The following is a 26,012-nucleotide window of genomic DNA, read 5'->3' as shown; positions in this document are numbered from 1 at the left end:
TCCGCGGGGAGCGGAAGAGGCGCGGCCAGCGCGGCGCGGCCTCGTACGGCGGGATGGCGGCGGCGGCGCCGCGCTCCGGGGCACGGCGGCGGCCCGGAGCCGTCCTGCTGCGGCTGCTGGCGGTGCTGCTGCTGGCGGGCACGGCGGGCGCCGGGCAGCGCTCCAAATGGCGGCTGCCGGTGCTCCTGGTGAGTGCGGGGAGCGGGGCCGGGCCCGGAGCCGCCGGGCCGGCCGCTGTGGCGACGGTCGGAGCGAACGTGTGCGGGCGGGAGGCCGCGGCTGCTCCGCGCGTCCTCCTCGGGCGGGACTGCGGTCGGGGGCGTCCCTGCCCGGCCGCGCCGCTGTGGAGCCTGACCCGGAGCTGGTGCGGGGACTCGGGGCCGCGGCTGCCTCCTGCCTCGCTGCCGGGACTGAGCCCTCTCCGGCGGGTCGGAGGCGGCGGCAGGGGTGAGAAGGCTTGTGCGGGAAATAGTCCGGTGGGCGGCGGAGGGAGAGCCGCGCCTGTGAGGCCCGAGGGAAGGAGGGAGGGTCTCCCCCGGCTGGAGCCCGGTCTCGGTGGGCCCTGTGCGGGGACGGCCGCCCCGCGCCCCCCGTGTGGCCGGGCAGCGCCCTGGCCTGGCCTCGGGAAAGCCGGCCGCTGCAGCTGGACCGAGAGACGCGTGGGCCTTAGGGCAGCTGAAGGGATTTTCGCACTTCTGATAAACCGTGCCTGCTTGAATTTGCGTGGAGGAAAGCTCTTCTGCCTCAAATTCGCTTGGACTTTATCGGGCAGTGAGAGTAATGCACTTTATGTGAGACACTTCTGAGCCTCAGGAACAAAACTGAAGGATCACAGTGAATACTCCTGTTGGTTCTTAGAACAGAATTTTTTTTGTGTTGCATGGTCCAGACCATCTCATCAGCAAGAAAATGGTAATTATTTCAACAGATGTCAACGTGAAGTTGATTCCGTTTGCAGATCAAAAAACCCCAAGCCTCTTAAACCGCCTAAGAGTGTGTTGGAGGGTGGTGAAGCATGACTGGAAAGTCCAGTAAGACTGGCTCCAGATTTTACATTTGCTTTCATTACTGTATTGACTTAAAACTCAGAATGGAAGATTATGTTTACTTAAGCTCAATGACATTATACCTGATGCCAAAAGATTTTTGCATTTTATATATTTTTCATCTATTAATAGCTCTGTAGACTATTACTGTATACTTATATAATTCACTAGCTAACTTCAGTACTTCTACTACCCTGTTAGGTTAGACAAACACATTCCTGGAATCATACTGTTATCTTGCTTCTTCAGTGAGCAGAGGACATTTCACTCTCCCATGTATTTAGGCATAAACAATGTGCGGCTAGATTCTAGCAAGCGGGAGGCTTCCGTAGGTTGAACCAAGAGGGGATTTACTTCATTAACTGTACTTCTGATTGGGTATTCTTGTTAATTATGCTAATCTGCTCAATTTAGAAAAGTGTGAAGCCCTATCTCAGGTGTGCATTCCACCATAAGTGCACCTGTAGAGCCATCAGTTAGTGGTAGCTGCTTTTTTTGCATTTCTGACTTGTTTGTTTTGTGATTTTTGGGCTGATAAGGCATCAAACCCACTAATACCTCTGCCTTTTTTGTGCCTTTGCAGGACAAGAAGTTTAGCTTTGGGAAGATTCTCTTCAGCAACACCACCATTTTCCTGAGATGTAAGTGATTACAAGGGATTAACCCGCTCTCTCTGCTTTTTGATGCCCCGCCTATTTTTAACATTTGGAACTCAAAACACTGTGAAGTGTTTAAGTGCACTGGCTGCAGTGACAGCTAATCTGACACCGTACAAGAGCCACAGCTCTGGATAGGTTGAGTCTGTTAACAGCCGTGGAGCTTCCCAGTTGTGATCTGCTTAGGTTGTAGCAGAAATGAATGGCTCTATTCATGCTCTCTGTGGAGGGGGCAAAATGGGCAATGGGAGCACCACTTTGTTTCAGGTAGTGGGTAATCATGCGTGGGGTGTGCTGTACTCTGCTGTGAGGTGTGCTTTTCCTATCTAAGGTTTGTTAAATTCCCCTGTCTGGGAGATCTGGTGCCAGCTGGACAGGGGCTGTTTGTATACTGATGGGAATACAGAAGGCAATGTTTTTTAAATCCTTGTTCCTTCTTTGCTGAGTGCTTCTGGGTGTTGTAAGGGAATGTTGCACACTGCAGCAGAGCTCAACCCGAGAGGTGTTTTCTCCTGATCCCAGTGTGTGAGTGGGATCATAGAGGTTCTTCTGTCGAGCAAACATGTTGGCAGCCTTCCCGTTTCTTCTGTGCATTGCTCTTTGCTGATCTGTCCAGGTCTATGGGTTATGTAGGTTACTGCTCCAAGAAAAGTTTCTGTGACATACCCTCTTACCTGTGAACATGAGGACAGCATCTAGATGGCAATAACATGTTATAGAAGTGACTGGCGTATTTAGAAAGGTGTGAAATCTTTGCCATGCACTTTGAACATTTTAAGTGGTTGGTTGCACTAGTTTTTACCATGAGGGAAAGCTTTTTAGTCTCTGTCTGGTGTCTGTACTTCCCTTGTGGTTTTTCAGGTTTAATTTCTAATACTTGGGACACAGTTTCAAGGAGAGTTTGTTAAAATGCCTGTCTTGATCCTACATGAATCTGAAACAGGAGGGTAGAATTTGAGTGGTTATTACAGAAGGTCCATCACTTCCGTGTTAAGGCTTTCCCACTTGCCCAGTGTAGCTGAGACACTGAGGTTTGCATCTTGCAGTGAGGCAATTGCAAGCTGCAGGATCAAAATTAGAAATGTGCTTGGGAATACGAGGGGTGTTGAAACGGCATTTTGGTGTTTTGGTAGGTTTTAGGCTTTCTTGTCTAAAGTTTAATAGAAATAGTGTACTTGTAGTGTCATGGCATCTAAGATACAGGTCTCTGAAGTGAAGTGTGTGGTAAATCTACTTGTGCTGAAATAACTGAGAGAAAGAATTAAGGCATGAGAAAAAAAAAAATTTGTTTCAGGGCAGATCTGTCAGTAAGAATTCAACCCCCTGCCTCCTCACGTGGAATTGAATTACACTGTGCTGTCAACCTTTAAACAGGCATTAAGCCTTAAAATTCTTCAGTTAAGACACCTGTTTTACATACCAGTGTGATTAAAAGATTTACATGAATTTGGAAAATGAATCACTGAAAGAGGAAGGAACAAAGGCTGGGAACGTACTCATTTTCTCAGCCTAGATGAAACTTAAACTGCATCTGAAGCTGGGAAGTTTCAGCTTTGTGATTTTTCTTTTCTGCCCACGTCTGTGTGGAAACTGGTATCCTTTTGTTTCCTGTCTGCTGCCTCTTACATCTGCTGTGTGATGTTTGTGGGGACAATTACCATTCTTGCCAAACATGATTACTCATGGTTTTCCTGAGCACCTGCATCTCCTTATCTCCTTTTCCCCCCCTCTTCTTGATTTTTGGTTTTTTTGTTTTGTTTTGTTTTGTTTTTTTGGGTTTTTTTGGGGTTTTTCTTTTTTTTTTTTTTTTTTTTTTTTTTTAAACTGTATGGCACATTAGTGTCTGATGCTCTCTGCTTCTGACTTGGAAGATTGCTGCTGGCATGTAGTGTGGTCAATAATGAATTTATTTTTATCTACTTTTTTGAAGTGCTGTTCTAGAAGGCATTTAGTTTCTTGTATAGGATCGTGATAGAAGTCCTGCTCTCTGTGAATGAGCACAAAGACTGCATTCAAGTTGAATATTACTGGCTTTTGTTTGAAGGCTGAGGAACTTAGACTTCCATATTGCTGAATTCAGTAAATGCCAGGGATACTTTTTATGACTTTTGAAGTACTTCCTTTTCAAAGTTTCTCTAATTTTGACGCTTGCAGATATACAGCAGATTGTTCTAGTGACCTATTTTACCTTTATGGGTGCTACCACTGAATATGTAGTTGCCTATTTATTTTTCACAGAGAAAAAGGTATTTAAAAGGTATTTCGAATCTTATTTTTTGCTTGCACTTTTTTTTTTGAGATACTCCTCATTTGATCAGTTTTATCAGAAGAGCCTGTGTCATCAAAGAATTTGCCATCTGCCCATGTCACTGCAGTGCTTGTGCTGCCATTTAGTTTCTTTGTTGTGCCCTCTGCAACATCTAGGGCAATATGGAACATGTATGCCTCGTTTTCATGCTTACCAGGAGGTGTCATAAAGAAACTAACTTTTTTCAGTGATTTTGCTTAATTTCTTGGTGTTCAGCTGTTGAGTTTTTAGCTGTATGTATTTTAGTACTCATGAGATGTAAAGTGGGATTAATCAACTAATACGCCTGTGGCAGGGTTTTCCTTCTAATTGCTTTTTCTACCTACAGTGGTCAGTATGGAAACATTCCTTAGAAGTGAACATGTAAGAAAGTTGTGGATGCATCCTCTGATATGAATGTTGTCTGGAAAGTTGTAGGAACTTCTTAGCCACTGCAAGTATTCTGTTAACTTGTTTTGCCCTTTGCTGATTGGGAAACACAAATGTAGTCATCTAAATGGCTCTCCTAAGACTCTGAAAAGTCACTCCTCGTTTTATTTAAGGGTTGATCTTGCCTTCTTAATGTCAAATTCTCTTCATCAGACTTTAGTTTATGAATGAGATTTGAAACACAAAACCCCACACAACCTTTCCTGATCAGGGAGAAAGTCTTGTGTTTCCCTTTTCATGCCTGTTGTTACTAAGCTAAATCAGAGAGGAAAGTTGTCTTATTGTTGTTTTAGGTAGTAGTGCTGCTTTGTCAGCATGGGCTAATGTATAGATAGATACCTTGTTTGTCTTTTAGGAGGCTGGATATTGACTGGCACAATCTTACCTTCATTTCCTTGGTGGTGGCATTGATATATTTAAATAATATGTGGAAATGGCTTAGTATTATCCTGTTCCTAGCTTTCTCTGCCTGTTTCATGTGCCCCCATCTCTGAAAGGGAGGCCCTTTTTGTGTATTGGAATCACTGCTGTTCTCCTCATTTGGTATTTGCAGTTGCTGAAACATCCTTGATTGTATTCAGAACAAAAAGTTTCCAAATGATCTTCAGCTCTTTAATAGAATTGTATAATGTTATAATGGAATTCTCTTCACATGCTTCTTTCTTTCACTGAACAGCAATGAATTACTTGAGGAAAATATTTTTCTATTGTTTTGATTTCAGTTTCGTGTTTAAAATTTAATTATGTTGGTTTTGCAGAGAATGGGAGGAAAAACCTGGAAAACTGGAAGGCATATGGTGTCTTACATGTCTTATGTTTGATTTTTTTTGTTTATTTGTTTTCTTAGTTGAAGGAGATGAAAAAGCTTGTGAGCCCTCCCAGAATTTCAATGTTACTTGGTACTTAAGATACTCTGATTGCTACAATGAAGTCTTCAACTTTGGGGTAAGAATTCAGTGGAAAAACATAGGTTATGATTTTTAGAGATAAGCAGATCTTGGAAGGAGGGGATTAGAGATATCTTCCTTGCATCGACATTGTAATTTGGGCCTGAAAGATACAATCTTCCATTGGAAGATAACACATTTTTGGAATAGAATTGAAGTAATCCACAGCTTGCTGCAACTGCTGGCTTTTTTTTTTGGGTTTTAGGTCATGTGGAAGTGTTTGTCAAAATTGTTTTAAACCCAGGAATTTAAGTCAGTACATTGACTCTAAAATGAGTGAGTTTATGGTATTTGAAAATATTTGCAGGAATGCTGAATGGTAGTGAATAGAAAAATGTACATGTTAATAGAATATTTACATGTGAAGTCTAAATTCTGTACTTTATGGATGCATATTGCAAGCATTAGCAATTTCTGCGAAATGTATAATATTTTCTATCAAATGTGGTAGAACATAGTTGTGCTTTCTATGGTTAATATTTTTCCATGTTTACCTAAATTATTAATTATGACAGTTGTAACTACTAATCTAACACAGGACTGAGTCTTTAAATACTCTTTAAACTCTTTAAAAGAATGATGCAGAGGTTGTGTAGACTGAAGTTTGTATTTTCTGCTACATCTTTACTTTTTAATTCTTACTCAAAGCCTGTATACTATCATTTTATAGTCATGTGTAGTTTTGCTGCCTTTAGTCTACTAAATTTGATTCAAGAGTGTGTGCAGAATGAAACTATGGAGCTTTCCAGGTCTTGCAACTGTCTCCTGAGATAAACAATTTGAAATAGTTGATGCTAACCTAAGGTCTACTCTGTTTGGCAGGATGAACAGGCAGACAACTATTTTGGGACTACAGCTGAAGAGCATCCGGGTTGGTCTGGATACTATGCCTCTGATTCTCTCATTCGAAACTGCTCTGAGCTCTTCAGGCCTCAGGTATGAGTAGAAACCTCAGAGTTTGCTGTCTTATACAACATATAGAGAAGGTGGTAATTCCTGTGAGGTCTGTGGGCATCCGATGGAAGTACCACTGTAGGTTGGGAGGTACTTCTTTTTATCTATATATACGTTTATAATCAGCTGTGATGATGATTTCTTAATTTTCCTTTACTTCTGGCTTGCTATTCAATATTTTGCTCATGGTAGTGAAAAAAAATCCCAAACAAATCACTGTAAAAGTGATGTACAGTTCAATGCTTCTTTTAGTTTGTGGTTTTGTATTCTGAATTTGTTTAATTTACAGGAGGCTACTGCTAGTTAATTAGAAGTGGCAGCAGAGTAAAAATCCCACTAAACTTCAGTCATGAAAGGACTGGCATTTATTACTCAAATGATGTCTATTTAGAATAATAAAAATGATTGTTGAAAAATTAATTACTTAAGCACTCATGGAATAGGAGTGCTAGAATATGTTTGAAAAAATCAAGTAAAAGCAAGAAGACAATGCAGAATTATCATAGGGAAGTAATGTGCAGACATCAGCTCTACACCAGCTGTATATCAGCAGGCTGATGATAATACCAATATAATTTGCTGTCTTTATTTAATAGTATACTTAAGAATTGAAGGCAAATTGTGGAGTGTTGCATGTGTTCAGCCATTCCTCGTGGACAAAAGATTATGGATAGAAAATACTGGGAAATGTCTCATAACTATTGAACCTAGTGTTGTGGGTTGCTTTCTGGTATTTTTGGTTGTTTGTTTTAAGTAAGAAAAAGGACTAATGCCTAAATATGACTTTTAATAATCCACTTGTATGTCTCTAACTCCTTTGATGGGTGAAGATGGCTTGAAAGGTTTTCAAGAATAAAAAAATCTGTGATGCATGCTTTTTATGTTTAATAATATGAGAAGTGTCAGTTCTGTTTTTTCTTGGTTTGTAAAAAATCTTGTGGGTTTACCTGTGTAATGTGGACTTGGGCATCCTAACTAAACATGCTTTTGAAAGTCTTAAAGGTTTTAAATGTCTTTACATAAGTTTTCATCCAATGCCTCTGGAAAGTCTGTGGAATTCTTAACAATATATTCTTGTCTGATAATAATTTCTGAAGTTTCACAGCAATTTCTTCTCTAAATGGTTCAGGTTTATCCTTGTGGTATAGAAGTTTCACTAGATTTCGAGTCACTGTAGTTCAGGAGGGTTGGAAAAATTTTGATCTCTAATAGGCACTCACTCATCTAGGACTTACTTTTACATAGATTAAGGCAGAAATCTCAAAACCCTGTATCTGTTTGTGGTGACTCTATTTTGTAATGGGACTACCCAACTGATTCATATTTCAAAACCAATATTAACTTCACTACTATCATGTGTGTTTTCTAAAAATAAATACCTGTTAGGTATATAGGGAGGAAAAGTAACTCTAAAATTACAAAACATTAAGTATTCAAGACGTCTTGCATAAATGGACAATTGTTTGATTTAGAAAAATGAAAGCTCTCCAATACAGCTGTTCAAAGAATAATGAAGTTTATTGGAAGCTTTTCTGGTAATGTCATGTTAATGTGTGAAGTGCCTATAAAGTGTCTATCAATTCTTTACTTTTCTTATATCTTGCAGATTTTCTATAAAGAATTTGTTCGTCCAAAGCCTCTCTCACCTGAGAAACAAGAGGTAATTTTCCTTTCCTTCTAATGAGTGAGTGCAGCCATGGAAAAGGTAGTTTTGGCATATTTACTTACGCATTTTTCTGTGTTTTTTTTTTTTTTTTTGTCCCCCTAAGGGCTTAAAAGATAAGAAGGAGATTGCAGGAAATCACACGATGGAGACAGATAAAACTGTATGTATACTGAATTTAAGCATGGCTTGTAATTCAGCAGTCTTATTTTGTTTTGGTTTGCTTTTTAAAAATTTATATTTCTTTGTATAAGAACTCGATGGTAGCATATTCTATGGCTTTTTAACACCTGGAATTTATTAGCTTGAAACTATGGAGTACTGGAAAAACAGAAAACTGTAACTGGCTCTTCTGTAAGTGAAGTATAGAACTGATACCATTCAAACCAATGGTATAAATTAAAAAATATTTTTTCTATTGTAATTTAAAATAGCAATTGAAATTGTCTTCTGTAAATGATGACTAATTCTTACAGAATACCTTTGGTTTTGTCTTCAGTCAGTTTTTTGAGATGTTGTACTTAAAAAGTTGACTGATTACTTTTGATTTCCAGTCCTTTAGTATTTTTATTATATATTATGTTCCTTAACTAGGAACAACTTTCAAAATAACTTCAAATTGAGTGTCCTGGATGCCAAGAAAGAAAATACGTTTTACTCCTTTTGTTCATAAGGGGCCATTTATTATAAAGCTAAAACATAAGTATATGTGTGCAATTGTGAAGTAAAGAATCAATGCAGCAAGAAAAGATGGTATTTTAAAGGCAAAAAGGTATTTTAAAATTTGTGTGTATAAATTCATCCATTTTCTTTCAAGTTTACTGTGTTTCTGAGTTTTATGTTTAGTTAATACTAGCATAAACTCTTTTTAAATATATATATATATAATATTCTATTTGCTTTTTGTCTTGTAGTCAAGAGGCTTCTTAAAAGAAATGCATGCTCTTAATACTGAATTTCTCTTGGAGAGGCCATTATAAAGAAAAATCTGTTGTAGTTCTGCAGTATGGCAGTGGCCTAAGTGTAGATGGTCTAAGTTTTAACTTTGAAGCTCTTAGTAGTACTTCAGTTACTGAGAGGTCTAGAGCTTCTTCAGTTGTGGAATTAACAGTTTTGTGTGCTGGAACTCAAAGATATCTCTGATTTGTTGTATGATGGAAATATTTATCTGGACAAGGTTCCTCTGTTAGTTCACTAGCAGGATTTGAGCTTTGCAGGTATGAGAGCTGATGCACGGACTGTAGTAGTAGTGTCCATAGGAAATGGCTACTATGGAAGTCTTTTACTGCTCAGCTACTTCTGTATTATGCTGTAGAAGTCAGCTTTCACCAGGAAGATGAGTTCTGTAGCTCTGCAGTTCCCAAGCAGTTGACTTCAGCAGGTCTGTGGTGGTCCTAATGCTTCTGTAGTGAAAAAAGTGTGATGCTTTCTTGAATTCTTTGTAGCTTTTGCAGTACCTTTGAGTACTTCTGCAGTAAGCCAGTGTTAAGTTGGCAAAAAAATCCTGATCACCTCCCAGGTCTTGAGGATTCTTCTCAAATCAACCAACTAAATTTCAAGTGTTATGTCTAATAAGTACATTTAAAATTTACATATCAGATATTTATTAACAAGTTTTAGGTCTTGGAAGAGATGAAATTTATATTTACATGAAGCTACCACCCATATATTGCTAATCTCCTTCTGTCTTTTCCTTGTCTTCTTGACTGTGCACTGTTTACGTGGAGATGTTTTATTTTCAGGCAATGAATGCTGTTATCAAAACTTGGCGAGATGGGCCATATATATTTATTGTGCAAATTTCAACTGCAAAGAATTCTACTGCCAGACTTAAAAGAACTGAGAGAACAACACCTTCCTCATATCAGAACAAGCTCTTCACAAGTAAGATAACTCTTTATACAGTAAACTGAAAATACAGCATCATTTTTATGTATTCCCACTCTAAGTATTCTAAGATACTCTTATACTGTATGGTTCAATTTCATAAGACACTGTCTTTCACTTCACATATAGAATATTACTACAGCTCATATAAGAAAAGAGGTGTTTGCTTCTGTCTTGAAGATCCTAAGACTCTTCTGTCAGTTTACTGATAGAAATCAAGAAGCATCAATCCCAAGCATTTCAATTTTAAAGCTTGGTATTTTGTTTCAGAAATGTGCAGACCAATACAGTGGTCTATACTAATAAGTCAAAACTTAGAGTACAAAGATCATAATTATCACCTTGATATTATATTTAACAGTGCATTGATAACCTTTTCAAATTTCAGAGAAGTTCAAAATTCCCCTTGAAAAGTGAACTTACATGTGTTTCTTAATTTTTTCTGTTGTACATGAATCTCCAGCAAAAATTACTTTTAAGTACTGTCATGGGTTACTTGGTAATGGAGTGTGTAATTTTAAACTGCATGCTTTTGGCTGAGTAGCATATAAGTAAATATTAGCTTTCTTTATTAAAGTCAAGTTGGATTTAAAGGCCTGAGAAGATGTGGAATTTCTTTACACTTAAGTGAAAGTCAATTAAGTCCTGGCCTTCTCATTTTGCTTGTTCTATTTTGTAATTGGATTGTCTTTTGACAGTGACAGTAGAACTGAAGGGGCCATATGAGTATCTTTCACTTGCAGACTACCCTCTGATGATTGTAAGTAAACCAGCTTTTCTTTGATCAATAAAATTGTGAGTTGATTTGAATATCAATTAAATACTCTGCTGTCATACTTCAGGAAACACAAAGCTAGTGTCTCAGGAGCAAAAGTTACTTAGCCAAGGGTGTTTTTTGGTGTGATGGGCTATTTTTGTTTGGTTGGTTTTTTTGGTTGGTTGGTTGGTTTGGGTTTTTTTTGTACCGAGTACAGGGTAGGGAAAACAGACACAGATTTCAGTTCCTTGCATGTGCTGCCAGTGTTGTATTTCTCTGGGTTGTTTGAATTAATGGTTGTTAATTCGTAGTTCCTGAAGTTATCAGTATTATTAGCTCTAAACTGACAAGTTTTACTGGGGCTGTTATTCTCCTTACATCATGTCTTAGAAAATCTGCTATTTTTAGCTTTTGTTTGCAGCTACCCTTTCATTTGTCACTGCTTTCTTTGTTCTTTTATAGCTTAATCTCGTGTCCTCCACCAGCTGTTTTACACCTCATGAGGAGGTCTTTAATCCTGCCTAGCAGTGAAAGTATAATTGAGCTACAAAGAGCTAATCCCCTTTTTATTCAAAGGAGTTATTGACTTGGTTTCTAGTTTCTTCTGTTGAGAAGGCTAAACAATAAAGGAACTTAAAATGTTTATGTAGTGAAGACAGTCTTTAGTTGGAGATCAATAGCAAGTAAGGTCTCTGGCTTGATTCTCTTGGCAAGAGCAGCCTGTCAATAGTGGAGCCTGGCAGCATTTCTGAAACACACATTTTACTTCCTGGAGAGTCAAAAAGCCGCCAGCAGCTCTATTGAAATGTAATTCCTGTCCCACATGACAGGACCAGAAAAGAATCTGTTATCTCTAAATATTTTCTCAATGGAGCATCTGCGTGTGAGCTATCTTGCCTGGGTTCTTAGGATTTGAACTGCATGGATTGGTCAGGTGTGAAAAGGTGTAAGGATCAGCAAGCTACTCTCCTAAGGGAAGGTGTTTTCAGTTTGTGAAAGTTTTGATGGATTGTGCAGCTAAGAAATTGTTTGCTTGGTTTTTAAAAAATAAAAATATTCCTTCTGAAAGAGAACACTGCTTGATTATTAAGCACTGTCCTATGCTTTGGCTAACTACTTCCTGCTGTTCACTTAATGTTTTACTCTCTCCTAATTCCTCTTCTTAATCTTAGTGTCCTTTTGAAAATTTTGCCTTGCTTTGGTATGGTTAGAAAATTCAGCATCAAATAACATTGGCAAGCTTACTGTTTGCTGTATGAGGCATACCATGAGAAGTTCTTCTGAAACAAGTAACACTGAACCAAACAAAAATCACACAACATTAATATTTAAATAAATATCTGGATTTCTTTGTCAGCTGCAGGTTTTTTGCTGGCCTAAAACTTGGTCAAAAGCTGAGTTTGCTGGAAATTAACTTTTCTTAAAAGTTGTCAAATTATTTGAACACAGGGCCTACAAGCATTAGTTGCTTATCTCTGTTCTGTGGAATGGTGTCTAAAGGTGGTTTGTGAGTTTATTTGCAGAATACTGTAAATGTATGATGATGTTATTAATAGAACAATACATGAGAACAAATAGAGTTTCTAGTACTTGATGATTTGCTTGAATTCTTTTTCAAGCAAATGAATAATGTGAAAAGGACAGATTTTGCTCTCTGGTTCCTTTGTCATAGGATGAGTCTTCTACAGAGAATGGTCTAATTTTTTTGAGGGTTAAGTGTGTGATTGAGATACATTTTTGGGATCTAGTAGCATGTATCTTCCTTAGAAAAAATTGCCTGTGAATAAATTGGCAGACTGTTCTTCAAGGGAGAAATTGTGCAGATACTCAGTTATTGTCATTTCCTTTGTTGGTAGTGAGAAATTAGACTCTCACTGTTAAAGAGTCCAGAGAAGACAAATGAAACAATGCATATCTATTTAAAAACGTTCAAAGTTGCTATACTAGGGGAGAAATTAGAGTTGTCTTACAGCTGTGGAATGGAAACAAGGAAATTATTTTTCTGGGTCTAAAGTTCCTATGTCTTTGTTCTTTTTGTGCAATAGTTTTTCATGGTGATGTGTATTGTGTACGTATTCTTCGGGGTTCTGTGGCTTGCGTGGTCAGCCTGTTACTGGCGGGATCTCCTGAGGATCCAGTTCTGGATTGGGGCTGTTATCTTCCTGGGAATGCTCGAGAAAGCAGTTTTCTATGCTGAGTTCCAGAACATCCGCTACACAGGCGAATCCGGTAGGTGGCAGCATCCTTGTGCGGGATAATTGAGGTGGCATAGCACTAATGGCTTATGCTGATTTGGGGTGGCAGATACATGTTTACTATATGATTACTTGAGGATTGTTTCAAAACATAGAACAGGGAACAAGAGTTCCTGTACTTCTATATGTTGTAAACATTGTGCTCTGTGTTCTTCTAAAGCTAAAATGCTATTGCTTTCTCTGACTCCTGAGAGTAGTGTCTTAGGTATATAGAATGCTACATTCTGTGCTGCAGTGCTGGTTTTAAGTTTAAAATAGGACTTGCTCAGTGTAGCTTGTAATTAATTTCTCACGAGTGGTAATGGCCTTGGAAAGATACTTTGAAACTCTTTGTTCAACATGACAGCATTGTAGATAACTCTTAGTATTCAACCCATAGTCTCATAATCTATTTTAAGAGAGTCCCCTTACCTAAAACTCTTTTATTCTGGTTTTGAGCTTTCAGGTTGGATGTATACAAATGAAACTCTGCAAGCAAAATGTCATTAGGACTTTGCTAATTGACCATACCCATGGTGCAGAAAGTTTTGTTGGTTGACTTGTTTAGAAGAGTATCTAGGCTGGATGTAAAATTTTTCTGTAGCTTTTTTAAAATGCTATTTTTCTGTAGCTTTTTTTAATGACCTATCTTTTCTGAAAGCTAACTCTTGATGTAGATAATAAAAAGATTATGCACTTCAATAGGCTACTTTTATATCTGCACTCATACTATAATTGCATGCAGAAGTTAATAAAACAGAAATTATATTTTAATGACCTAGCTTCCTTCTCTTTATTTTTGGTAGTTCAAGGAGCAGTAATACTGGCAGAACTTCTTTCTGCTGTGAAGCGCTCGTTGGCTCGAACTCTGGTCATCATAGTCAGCCTGGGATATGGGATAGTCAAGTGAGTAATCTGTTATAAGGTTTTTTGTGTTCTGTTTAAAGGGTTTTCATTATTGTTTTTTAAGAATTTAGGGCAGTATTCATCACCCTGTACTTTGCTTGTTTAAAGGTAAGTGCTTTATTTAAGTGCTCTGAAGATCTATACTTCTCTAGTAAACAGAGACAGTTCCATACTGTGATTACTCTTCTTTCATCTACTTCCATGTGCTACTGTTGGGTGGCTTTCTGAGTGATTGTTGAGATGCTCCACATGTCTGGAATGGGAAATTTATGGGCCTGCCTTCTGAGTGAGGGGAAGCTTATATAAATGGGGTAGATCAAGAATCACTGATAGGGGAGGGGATCTGCTTCAGTACGATTGTGTCTCATTTGTCTGTCCGCAGCTGTATTCAATGGTAAAAGCACGTGCTAGGAGGCAGCAGGAATTTTTGGCAAATGTAGGTTTGCTGGTGGAACTGGTGAAGAAGTGGGATGAGACTTATAACCATTTCACTAAAAAGCTAAACATGTTAATTAAGAAACAGAACAGTTGCCAGTCTCTCCCTTAGTCATATCATACCTAAGACAAAATGAATAGTAAGTTTCAGGCACCATAATAATATTTCTGGATCTAGATGGGGCTTGTTACAAGGACCTTTTATCCATATGCTTCATATCTTATGTTTAGATTCAAGTTGACATTACTTTTTGTTTTCCATTTAATCTGAATTTCACTTTTTTTCTTACAGACCTCGCCTTGGAGTGACTCTTCACAAAGTAGTTATGGCTGGAGCCCTTTATTTGTTATTTTCTGGCATGGAAGGTGTTCTTAGAGTCACAGGGGTCAGTAATAGCTGCTTGAATTTTCCCATATGCCACAGACAGTATTGGCTGTATGTACTTGTGTGAACAACTACCTTCCCTCCCCCTGCCCAGCAACAACCAAACCAAATTCCAAGTGCTCCAGTTTTGGAGGCTGTGCCGGGGGAAGTGTGTGTGAATATTGATGCTACTGGATTTGTTAAGTGCATCTTGGGATGTAGATTTCTGTTATTCTATTTTAGGGATAAAGTATTTAACCTGTTGTATATTTGGTGCTTTTCCAGTTTTTCTATGACACTGTGGCTCTGATAGCAAACTTGGCCCTGTCCATGATTGATGCCTGTATTATTTTGTGGATATCCTTTTGAAAGCTGCTGTTTTAAAGAGCTGTTCATAGCTCATTAGTTCTGTTTTGTACTTTAAAGGAATAAAAGGTGTTTTGCTTGTTTCTGTTAGGACTTTGATAAGTTTATGATGTACACATAAAGGCAAGTGTTGCCTTTTTAGTCAAACTCATAGTTGCCAGTGGAGCTTTCAGTTGATCCATGGATAGTGTAAAAGATTTAATTACTACATATCTAACAAGCTGGTTGCTGGTTTTCTGTAATGGAAGTGGCCAGAGCAATTAATCACAGCAATTGCCTCAGCAGAGACTCCTTTTAACAGTGCTAGATTGACTTATCTGGAAAACTGCTTCTTGCCTTGCTGATGGAGAACTGACAGTTTTGGCTTGTCAGTCCCTCTCTGTACGTTGGACTAAACTCTTGGTTCAAGCCCTCTGTTTCTGTAGCAAAACTTGGAAGTGTTGTGGTGGCGTATTGGTGGTTTCTCATAAAACCTGACCCTTCTTACTTCTCTACTTTTTCTTTTCAGTTTGTTCTTATTGGCTCTCTCTTTGTCTCCAGGCCCAGAATGATCTTGCCTCCTTGGCTTTTATTCCCCTGGCTTTCCTAGATACTGCCCTGTGCTGGTGGATATCCTTCACTGTTTACTTGATGGGTTGTGTTTTCTTTTGAATTTGTTTTTTTTTTTTTTTGAGTCTTTTCTTGGCTGAACTTTTTTTAAAAATAAGATCTAAGTGTATATATTTTTGTACTTCTGGTAGAGGTTCTAGAAGTTCTGTAATTGAGTGTTCAGGTAAACCTCTGCTGCCTACTGCTTACCTAGTTTTTGCTGAACTGGATGTGCCTGTGTAAATCAGCTCCAAAATATAGTCTGTCTGTTACCAGTCTCTCATTGTTGAGCATGAAATTATTTTGTTCTAGTGTAGCATGTCATGGTACCAGAGTAGTAGCCTTTGAAGAAACGAATCAGTTTATGTTTGGAGTGAAGGCTGCTTAGCAACATCAAACCTGAAAGTCTGTAAAACTTGAACTAGTCTTGAAGTAAGTTAGAGAATGAGGCAGTGTTTATGGTTGCTTAAAATGAATATGTAAAGACACCAAAAAATAATCTTGTGACTTTAGCAGCTGACATCAAATGCTGAACTTGAGTATAGCAAAATCCCTGTAAAGTGTTCTTAGCTAAAGTCAATCACAAAAACTGTTTAAAATGTGAATTTTAAAGCTGTGACAATCGCTGTTCTCCCCTATTGTGATGACTCTGCTAACCACTTGTTTTGTCGCTTTGGAAATAAAACAAGAAGAAAATGTGAAGGAACCCATATGAATTAAGTAGATCTGAACTAATTTCTAGTTCAGATTTTACTTTCATTTATCAAAAGCAAAGCCAACTCTTTCCAAGGGAATGGGCCATAGTCCAAAACAGTGGTTTGGATACCATCTTTGTGTGACAAGAGTTGTAGGTATAGATGACTAAATAATGTGAAAAGGACAGATTTTGCTCTCTGGTTCCTTTGTCATAGGATGAGTCTTCTACTGAGAATGGTCTAATTTTTTGGAGGCTTAAATGTGTGATTGAGAGAGCTGTTGATGATAATAAGGTCTGTGTCCTCCTAAGTTTGTGACTAGCTTGTCCATTCAGAGGCTTTTCCTTGACTTTCCATACATATTCATCAGCCTAACTCAAACAATGAAGCTGCTAAAACTTCGAAGAAATGTTGTGAAACTCTCTTTGTATCGTCACTTCACCAACACACTCATCTTGGCAGTAGCAGGTAAGCAGAAAATTTTTCCAGTTAAATAAAACCACTTTTCATTTCCAAATAGGGCTTGATTTGAAAATTTTAAATTTGTTGACCTTTCTGTAAGTACAATCAAAATTCTTGGTATTTCTAACATTTGACCAATTTCTAAAAGTGCGTCTTTGCCAACTGTTACTGGTATTTCAGAGACAGTGGATTATTAATCCTGATGTTAACAAGATCACTAGTTCTATGCAGCTCCTCTGACAGAGCACTTTTGTCCCACTTCAAGCTGCCAGAGGCCAAAGTTTGTTATTATCTTATGCTGTTAACTTCACAGAGATACTGCTTGCCAAAATCATGGTATCATTATATGCTGTGGGGTTTTTAAGATGTCTGAAGATTCTTAGTTTTATAACATAATGGCCTCCCTATTCTGGAAGAATACCGATTGAGTTTCTTTTTCCATTTATATGTGATGAACTGAATTTCAAGAATAAATTTGTTGGTGCTTCCAGGTTATCCGCTATCAATACAATGAGCAGAAAACATCTAAATACTGTGCTTTTTTACTTAAACAAAAAAGTACATTCCTTTTGAAAATTGCCTCTGATGAAATTCCTTTCAGCACCTGGTTCTTAGTCATCTTAAAATACTTTAGTGAAGGGAGGTCTCTTCTAAAACTGTGGTAAGAGCATGGTTTGAGTGCTGGAACTGTTGTGGGTCAGGATCAGAATGTTTAAGGCATTCAAGCAGATCAGACTGTTCAGTTGCTTCAGGGTCAGCTTTTCTTGTCAAGTGATAATGAAACCATGGTTTGAATGCTAGATAAAAGTGATACAAGAGTAATGTATAGTAATTAGAAGTTGGCTAAATACTCTATATTTGATTTATGCCTTGTGTCTGTAAAGAAACATGAGTAAAATACAATGATCTATGCCTAAATTTCTGTCTAAGGTCAGTACAATCGGATCCATCTCTTGTTTTCCAAAACTATTAAATTGAATTTCAAGACATCAGTATTCAGGTCTTTGATCTTTGTTTTGGAAACACAGGCCTGTTAGTTGGGTATTTGAATTGGTATCTTTTTTAGCAATAAGCAGCTTGTTTGTTTGAATATTGCAGCATCTATTGTATTCATCATCTGGACAACCATGAAATTCAGGCTGGTGGACTGTCAGTCGGTGAGTTTATATTAAATGTTCTCTACAATTGCTGCTACAACAATTTGCTACAACAAATGTTCTCTACAGTTGTTCTCTGCAACTGCTTATCAGTTTATATCTGGCAGTGAGATTGCCACAAAGCACCACAGGCTAAAATTATCACTGTTGTGGGTAATGAGCCTCTTTGAAAGTTGCCTGTAGTTCAGCCTTGGAAAGAGATGAGGACATGAAATTTCTTGCTTTACAACATCTTTCATTTGTGCTGGTTTTCTTGACAGGACTGGCAAGAGCTATGGGTGGATGATGCCATCTGGCGTTTATTGTTTTCAATGATCCTTTTTGTCATCATGATTCTGTGGAGACCATCTGCTAACAACCAAAGGTTCAGCTTTTCTTACCTCTTTCTAAAAATGCTGGGTTGTAGGAATGCTTGTTTATTCAAAGAGTACTGGTGGGTGATTTTTAGTTGCTGTACACTGATCAATAAGGATACTAAGCAATGTTTGTAGGGAAAGGTAAACCTAGAGAAGTTACATACATAAAATCCAGTCTGTTCCCCGTGTTCAGCTTATTTAAAAATAAGTAACTTAAACATTGTTTTAAGACTGATACTGAACATAATCAATGAGATTCACAGCATAATCAAGCTATGTATGTGTTAGGGTAATGGATCTCTTGGGAGAGCTACCAAGGTAGCTTTCCTTCTTTCACTTCTATAGGTTTGCTTTTTCACCACTGTCGGAAGAGGAGGATGATGATGAGCAGAAAGAGCCAATGTTAAAGGAAAGCTTTGGTAAGAGAAAAAAAAATTTCCACTCAATTTCAGTGTTGAAGACATCTCTGTGGCGAAAGGTGTCTTGCTCTCTGGCAGAAACTGCCGCTGATAGGAGGAGCTCTAGAGGAAACGCTGCCTTTATGTTTGGTATTTACATTGCCTGTTTAATTTTGGGGTTTTCTGTTGACACTGAATACACTGCTATTGCTGTGGTTGCTTTGCCGTGTCCAGTGGACTTTGTTTGATTAAATATGTTTTAGGTTTTAATCCAGTGGTGGTGACAAGGATCTCTTGGATATTGTTGCTAGGCAGTGGTATAGTATGCAGTTCTCTTTGAAAATCCCATTTAAAATGTTCATTTATTATCTGTTCTCTGAACTCTGAAATCGCCTTAATTTTCTATGTTAGTGCTTGGCATAGGAATGTCCAGTGTAAATGTAGGAGTGAATATGTTTATTCATGAAATTGGCTATTGTAACACTTCTCTTTATAAGTTGTGTAGAAGGTAGGGCTACATGCCTAGTGCTGTCTGTCCACAAATCAGCTATGCTGGGATATATCAGTGCTGTTTGGCTTGTTTAGGAGCTGAGGAGAAGTGTATAATCCATTAGTTGTATTTGGCAAACCAGCACTATCTGGCTGCCTACCAGGCCACGTTCATTCTCAGCTTTTAAGCAGCCAAGTGGCTGGTGAGCAGTCAGTAGGTAAAACAAACTTCAGGAGTTGCCTGTGTCTCAGAATGGTTGTGGCTGGAAAGTACCTCTGGAGGTCATTCTGTCCAAGCCCCCTTCTCAAGCAGGGTCACCCAGAACACATTGCCCTGGACCGTGTCCAGATGGCTTTTGAGAATCTTCTAAGATGGAGATTGCACAGCCTCTCTGGGAACTATGTCTGATTCTATGCTGCTGATGTCTGGCTTAAAAAAAAGCACTAGAAATATATATTTCCTAGGTAAAATTGTAAAATTCCGGAAAAATGACATATTCCACCTGTCAGGAAAAAATACTGCAAACCTTTCAAAGGGGAAGCAGTCTAAATCATTGCCTTGTCAAACTGTTTCTTTGACTTGGATTAAATATCCTGAATGAAGACTCAACACTTTCCCTTACAGTCTGCGACCAATTATAATTCAGTTACCCTAATCTTTTTTCTTCTTTTGGCTTCAGAGGGAATGAAAATGAGAAGTACAAAGCAAGAACCAAATGGGAATGTAAAAGCAAACAAAGTTGTGAGTATGACCTCTGTACTTCGAAGAATATGATTCGTCTCTTCTTTGTTTACTGCCATTAGGAGCACACAAATATGCCAACTTTTGAGGCAATAAATGGGAGCTTTTCGGTTTGCCTTGGAGTGTGAGTGAGCCAAAGTATCATAACTTAACACAGTACTGCTGAAAAGAAAGTGAATCGGGGTTTCTCATGAGATTTTCTGTAAATACAATGGGAAGTTAAGAATTCAGTCTATTCCTCAGGAATGTTTCTGCAGTTCAGTGTAGATAGAACTGTATAATACAATATTCTGATAGTGATTAATATATTCTGATAGTGATTAATACATTATTTTAACAAGTTTGTCAGTCTGAGTGAGAGGCTGAGCCATATTTTAAATAAATTGCCCTCTGGTTTTGAGATTTGTCATTCATTACATCAAACTTTTCTATTTTGCAAGGGGGTGGTGGTGAGGACTGTTACAGAGTTCACAGCAAGTGGGTGGGTTTTCTTTATTTTCCCTTGAAACGTGTTTTCACTAATCCAGAAATCAAACTGAATTAGTTTTTTTGTGTTTGTTTGGTTTAAATTTTTTTAACTGACATTATAAATACTTTTTTTTTGTCAAGTATGTGGAGAAGAAAAAGGCTTGTATATGATAGCATTGTGGAGAAACTGACTTTTGTTTTCTGTTTGATTTCTGTACTTGTAGCAAGAGGATGACCTGAAGTGGGTAGAGGAGAATGTTCCTTCATCCGTGACAGATGTGTGAGTATTTCTGTAGTCACAGTAAGGGCAGGTTCCTTTCCCACAGGAATATATTAGAATGCCTTATCACTTGTATGCTGCACTTCCATGGGCAGAGGTTGGGTTCAGCCTGGCACTGGCCTCTGATCCCTTGTATGCAATCTGCTGGGGTTGCACGCAGGCTGTCTTAAGGAACAGTCTCTTGGAATGTGAAACCATAGACTGGTTTGCATTTTGCTAAAGTTAAAACAATATACATAAATCCAGAAAACAAAGAACAAATAAACCCCTTTCTAGTGCTCTGAGGAGACCTTTGAGTATCTTGCTGAATGCAAACCACGGAATAATGTAACCCAGTTTGCAGCTTTATCTGTCATTTTTGTGCTTGTGGTAATATAGTCAGCTGTGTACACTGTCTTTATCTCTTCTGCTTTAATAACTTTTACATGGTAGAAGCGTCAGTGTCTGTGTCCGCATTTTTCATAACAAAACCGAAGTTCATAGGTAAATGTGTTCACAAATTTGAACAGGTAATTTTGGCAGAAGATCTGGACTGAAGTACAAAACTTTGCTTGAACTTAGGTAAAGAAAAGAAATTAGGCGAAGTTTTAAGAGGAAGAAAAGTGTATTTTCTCAATTGAATTTGGTTTTCCCAGTTCTAGTACTTATTTTTTGAAGACTGATAGGATTCCTTAGGAAAGAAAAGGACTAGACTGGTATAAACTAGGAGAGGGCACTTTTTGAGGTAGTCTGCTGCAGTTTTTCTGTTTCTGAGATTGTGAAGTACCAAGATCCCAATAAATGGGAGATGTGTTGTAGCTGGAAAGGCTGAAGTACCAGTGGAACTTGTTTGACTTCTGGAACATGTTTTTACAACATGGTCCCATATTGTAAATGCCTTCAGTGCAGTTCAGCGGTGTTCCTACATGAGTGAAGCAGCTTATTTCATGGCAACTTAAAAATTGTTCACTTGGTAATGAGAAGCATAATAAAAAAGAATTTTAAAACTGTGAATGTCATTGAGGATACTCCTTGGGCTCTTCCTTTTTAGTGTGTCTTTCTCTAATTTCTGTTAAATTGAAAGGTCTGTCTTCAGTGTTTCTTTTCTGTGTCCTAAAAACATAAGTTTGAAAATGGTTGTTGGTATGCTCTTAGTATGTGATCTAATTTTTTTAACTTCTTTTTTCCCCCCACTGCAGTGCTCTTCCAGCTCTTCTGGATTCAGATGAGGTCAGTAAAGAAGTCTTCAGTTCAAATTAATCTTCTGACATGCCAGGGGAGCCATGAGTCAGTTGATAAGGTCTTGGCTTATCAGAACTGGACTCTGCTCGTGTCAGCACAACAGTAAAATATTACAAGAGGGGAAGGATAGTGGGAACAACCACAATACAACTTCTTAAAGTACAAATGTGTTCTAAAATAAGTGGTGTATCTTCTATGTAAGTTGGACTCCTGACTTAAAATGCATATGAGTGCTGTTTGTTGTGAATGTGCATGTTCTGAGTAATGTAAATCTACTGGGGAAAGTTACAAGATTGGGTATTTTATTTTCTAGGAAAGAATGATTACCCACTTTGAAAGGTCCAAAATGGAATGAAGGAGTAGCTTTTTGCTCTTGGAAGTGGAGACACCTCTTTTAAAGTTGCTTGGTGGAGCAAGTGCATCCTGCTGATTTGTCTCTTGATCTCAGCCTTGAAAGTTTGATGCTTTAATGTCATGGAGGGTGTCTTGCTGTGGAAGAAGTTCACGAGGACGTTATAAACCTTTTGGAAATTTGAATTTAAAGTTGCTGCAAGTTTGGATTTTTAAGCAATTGACGTGTACTATTCCAGCACCTTCTGTAACTTTTCAAATATTTAATCTGTTAAACTAAAATTCCTAATGTCTGCTTGAGGAGTTTATATTTTGATGTTATAATTGACACTTAGAGGTGAACTGCCTGTATCTTTTTGGGGGGAGGGTGGGGACAGATAGAAATAAGCACTGAAGAAACAACAGACCCATTTTCTGGTAGATAACAGCTGCTGTTGTATGTCACGTGTTCAACATGCATGAAAGAGCTTTAGAGAGAAGCTCCTGTTGATGAAGAAAATGAAGATGCCAGAAAGGAAATATTTGGAAAAGTTACAGTGATACGAGTTTTTAACAAAATCAAGTGCAATTTTATTCATAACACTGTGTATGAAAGATTTTCTATTTTAAATGCCATTGACCTGTAGGTAACAGCTGCCTAGAGCTAACACTTGCTGTTGTGGCACATCTCATTGCCGGCAATGTGGTGGATGCCTGGAAAAATAACTTGCCCCTACCTTTCATGTGTTGCATGATTTAATTAAAAAAAATACCCCAACAAATAAACCAACAAAAGCAAACATCACCAGAACCACTCCTGCAGTGCACCACAAGTGCTTGACTACATGTTAAGCAGATATTATCTGGATGTTTCAGCAGAACTCTTCTCCCTTTATGTGTAACATCTCCCACCAAGAAGTTGGCACTCCTCTACGAGATGATGGCATTGCTTTCTAGGGTGTGAGCACTGCCTGCCTTACTTGAAAGAGGATTTATGGGGAGTCCACAGTGCTGGGATAGTTCTGTTCCCAGTGTCTGTTTAGAATTGCTTCCTATGTAAGTGATTTGATGCTGGGTTTTCCTGTCCCAACTGGTCCCTGTGGCCAAGAGGTACTCTGAGATCACTGTGTTTCAGTCAAAGTTGCAGGTTTCTGTTCTATATAATTGCATTTTGTTTCTCCTTTTGAAATGAAGACGAGCTTTTGGACAATGTTCCGGTTTTTGCTTGGCTGCAACAGCTGAAGTTGCAATAATTTCCTCATGAAACCTGTTGTGGACTGTATGAAAAAAGCTCTAATTTGGGTTCATAACCTTCAAAACTGATGATTAGGAGGCAAGCAGCAGCTGGATAGCTAGGAAGCAGATGTGGCTGCTGCTGGAACAGCATAGAGCATCAGCTTTTCTGGTTCTTCTCATAGCTGTGTCAGCAGAAGTGAACATGTGCCTGTACTTCATTCATTCCACTGTAAGGTCTGGTAGCTTAGTTGTAGCTCCTCTATCAGCAATTCAAGCTGAAACATGGCACTTTACAGTACAGTAGCTGAAGCACAAGGACATAGCATCTTCTGCTAGCTGTGTTGTGGGAAGGGCAGATGAGCACAGAAAAAAAGGTGTGGGTATAGCACCTCACTCCTGCAAGAGTTGCTGGCGCTCTTCTGCCATCTCTTCAGGCCACAGATAGAATCTTTAATTAGAAAACACTTCTAATTTGCTATGCTTAATTGATATAGATGAAAAAAATATTACCTCCATGTCCTTTTGAGGAGAGGAAATTTTTGTGAAATAAAGCTACACAAAGCTTGCTATTTAATTTTTTTTGTTTTGTTTTAATTTTTGAAGAAATTCTATTGGTTTGGGTTGTTTGGGTTTTTTGAAACAAATAGGTAAAAATGTTCTCTACTGGAAGCACAAAAGTTTGTATGTACTATTTAATAAAGGCTAGGCAAAGAGTAGAAAGGCTCACATTGTGTCCTTCCAGCTTCTTACTCCCTCTTCTCACATGAAGTGTTACCGCCTTCACAAAGCTGCCTGATTTTAGCTCTTTAGTCCATGGTATATATAATGCAGTAATTCCCAACAGTTCTTTTTAAGATTGAAAATTAAAAGCCATTGAAAAGCCAATGGAGATAGGGCAAATAATGAATTGCTGGGGAAAAAAAAAAAAAAGTAAAAAAAACCAACCAGTTTCCCTAATTGTACTAATAGTTCACTATCAATTTAAATGCTAAAATAAACAGTACCAACGTGGTGCTTTCAGCCTCTGACTGCAGGGGTCTTAGGCAATCCTTGCAGCCTTCTACCTTTTCATTCTTTTACTCACTTTCAGCTGTATTTAAAGTTGTTCTGGTTCCAGAATACTGTTCCTGAATTCCACGGAGAGCTTGTTGACCCCTTAGCAACTTTTGGTTTTTCACTTGTTTAGCAGAATTTCTGTATTGTTGAGAAGTAGCATCTGCTTCCTAGCTTACAGCAGGCCTCTGCTGGGACTTGAGTGCAGTCTTTGGGAGCAGCTGTGTGAGAGCCCAGCTCCAGCAGATGTGTGTGGGCTATGGCGCTGTCACTGCAGGAGAGGTGGCAGTGGATGCCATGTGGGTGAGGACCAAAGGGTGTGTTTGCAGGCTGCAGCCATGTGGCCTCTGCCTCAGTAGCATGTTTGGTCAGGTATTTTGGCTGTCCTTAGGGATCTTTGCCTCTTCTGAAACCTGATCTTGCTCCTAAAGACACGTTAGCTCCGTGACTTGGAAAAACTTCAGTGAGCTAGCTAGCTAGAATGCTTGACACCAGAAATCCTGCAGGTTGTTACCTTTAGTTATGTAGTCAGGGAAGATAATTCAAATTTATACCTCTTCTTTCAAAGCCAAATCGTGCAAACTGTTCTAAAGGCTTGGTAAGCTGGAAGGAGAAAATATCTTAGGTCTGAGATCTGCAAGAATTCTTCAAGAAGCTGTTTGTAATAAAAAGTAAATGTCTGACAGGAGTATTTTAGAGTTCTTTTTCCTGATTAGTTTTGTATGGATTTGTTTATTTGTGAGAAGTAGCTGTTGGAATTATAGTGAAGAAGATAATGACCAGCTTTTTGTTAGGGTGACAAGATATCCCTGTTAGGAACTCAAAAGGAGGGACTGAGTAAGGGGTCACATGCCCTGGTAAAGAAATGCAAGAGGCTTGATAGGCACAGACTGAGTCAGGATCATAAGACCTAGGGAAGGTTATGTTTATCTCATTCTGCAGATGTAGGGGTGTGAGTTTGTGGCCTTTATTTATTCTCATGTTCACTTTATATGGCACTTTATGTTGTATGATACATCGTAAAGTCTGAAGAGGGTAATGCTTCACAAATAATTTCCTCTCTGGACTACAAACATGTGAAGTCATTATTACCCAGTGTTACTGAAACATTTCCTTTCACTAATTGGTGCCATGTCCCTTTTCCTTTTGTAGGGATCCTTGGTTAAAAAGACAGCTATATGCCTGAGCCATAACACCTTTGGAAACTGGCAGTTTGCTGTCTGTGAGAAGGGATCTGACTTAGCACTAAATGTTCATTCCTGAGCTGGAAAGACGTTTGATGCAAGAATGCCATGCTTGTTCTCCCGTTCCTGTGCTTTGATCTTCTGGCACAGAGCATCCTCAGTCCCTGTTTTGTAAAAGTGGTCTCTGTTGGTAAAGATGCTTGGAGAATTTAGTACTATGTGCTTTGTGAGTTTTGTTTAGTTAGTTTAGTTTGTAGGTCAGTGATTCTGAACATTGCACCTCTCCCTGACAAATACAGATGCAACCACGGCCGATTCTGGAAGGGGCTAAATAACAAGAAAGATTTCCTCCTGGAGACTGAAATTCACTGGCCAAGTTCACAGGATAAATTCATTAAAGC

At 38.6% G+C, this 26,012-nt stretch overlaps 1 protein-coding gene across 2 annotated transcripts; it reads left to right on the top strand.

The window, feature by feature from the left end:
* Positions 1 to 53: 53 nt before the first annotated feature.
* Positions 54 to 24,094, top strand: TMEM87A (transmembrane protein 87A). 2 transcript variants are annotated; one of them, XM_072930022.1, is made up of 20 exons: positions 54 to 188; positions 1,630 to 1,687; positions 5,287 to 5,384; positions 6,209 to 6,322; positions 7,947 to 8,000; positions 8,110 to 8,166; positions 9,746 to 9,887; positions 10,589 to 10,650; positions 12,693 to 12,876; positions 13,688 to 13,787; positions 14,515 to 14,608; positions 15,493 to 15,565; positions 16,599 to 16,703; positions 17,796 to 17,854; positions 18,115 to 18,218; positions 18,556 to 18,629; positions 19,778 to 19,839; positions 20,532 to 20,587; positions 21,766 to 21,796; positions 22,122 to 24,094. In XM_072930022.1, the coding sequence occupies exons 1-20, from the start codon at positions 54 to 56 to the stop codon at positions 22,161 to 22,163; spliced, it is 1,704 nt and encodes a 567-aa protein (XP_072786123.1). In that variant the 3' UTR covers positions 22,164 to 24,094. The 2 variants fall into 2 exon arrangements, with proteins under 2 accessions (XP_072786123.1, XP_072786122.1); XM_072930021.1 differs by lacking the exon at positions 15,493 to 15,565 and adding an exon at positions 14,872 to 14,947.
* The last annotated feature ends 1,918 nt before the right edge of the window (positions 24,095 to 26,012 follow it).

The sequence above is a fragment of the Taeniopygia guttata genome, chromosome 5 (genome assembly GCF_048771995.1).
Source record: "Taeniopygia guttata chromosome 5, bTaeGut7.mat, whole genome shotgun sequence".
In the NCBI taxonomy this organism is placed as follows: Eukaryota; Metazoa; Chordata; class Aves; order Passeriformes; family Estrildidae; genus Taeniopygia; species Taeniopygia guttata.
This window is presented reverse-complemented; position numbering and strand designations above follow the sequence as displayed.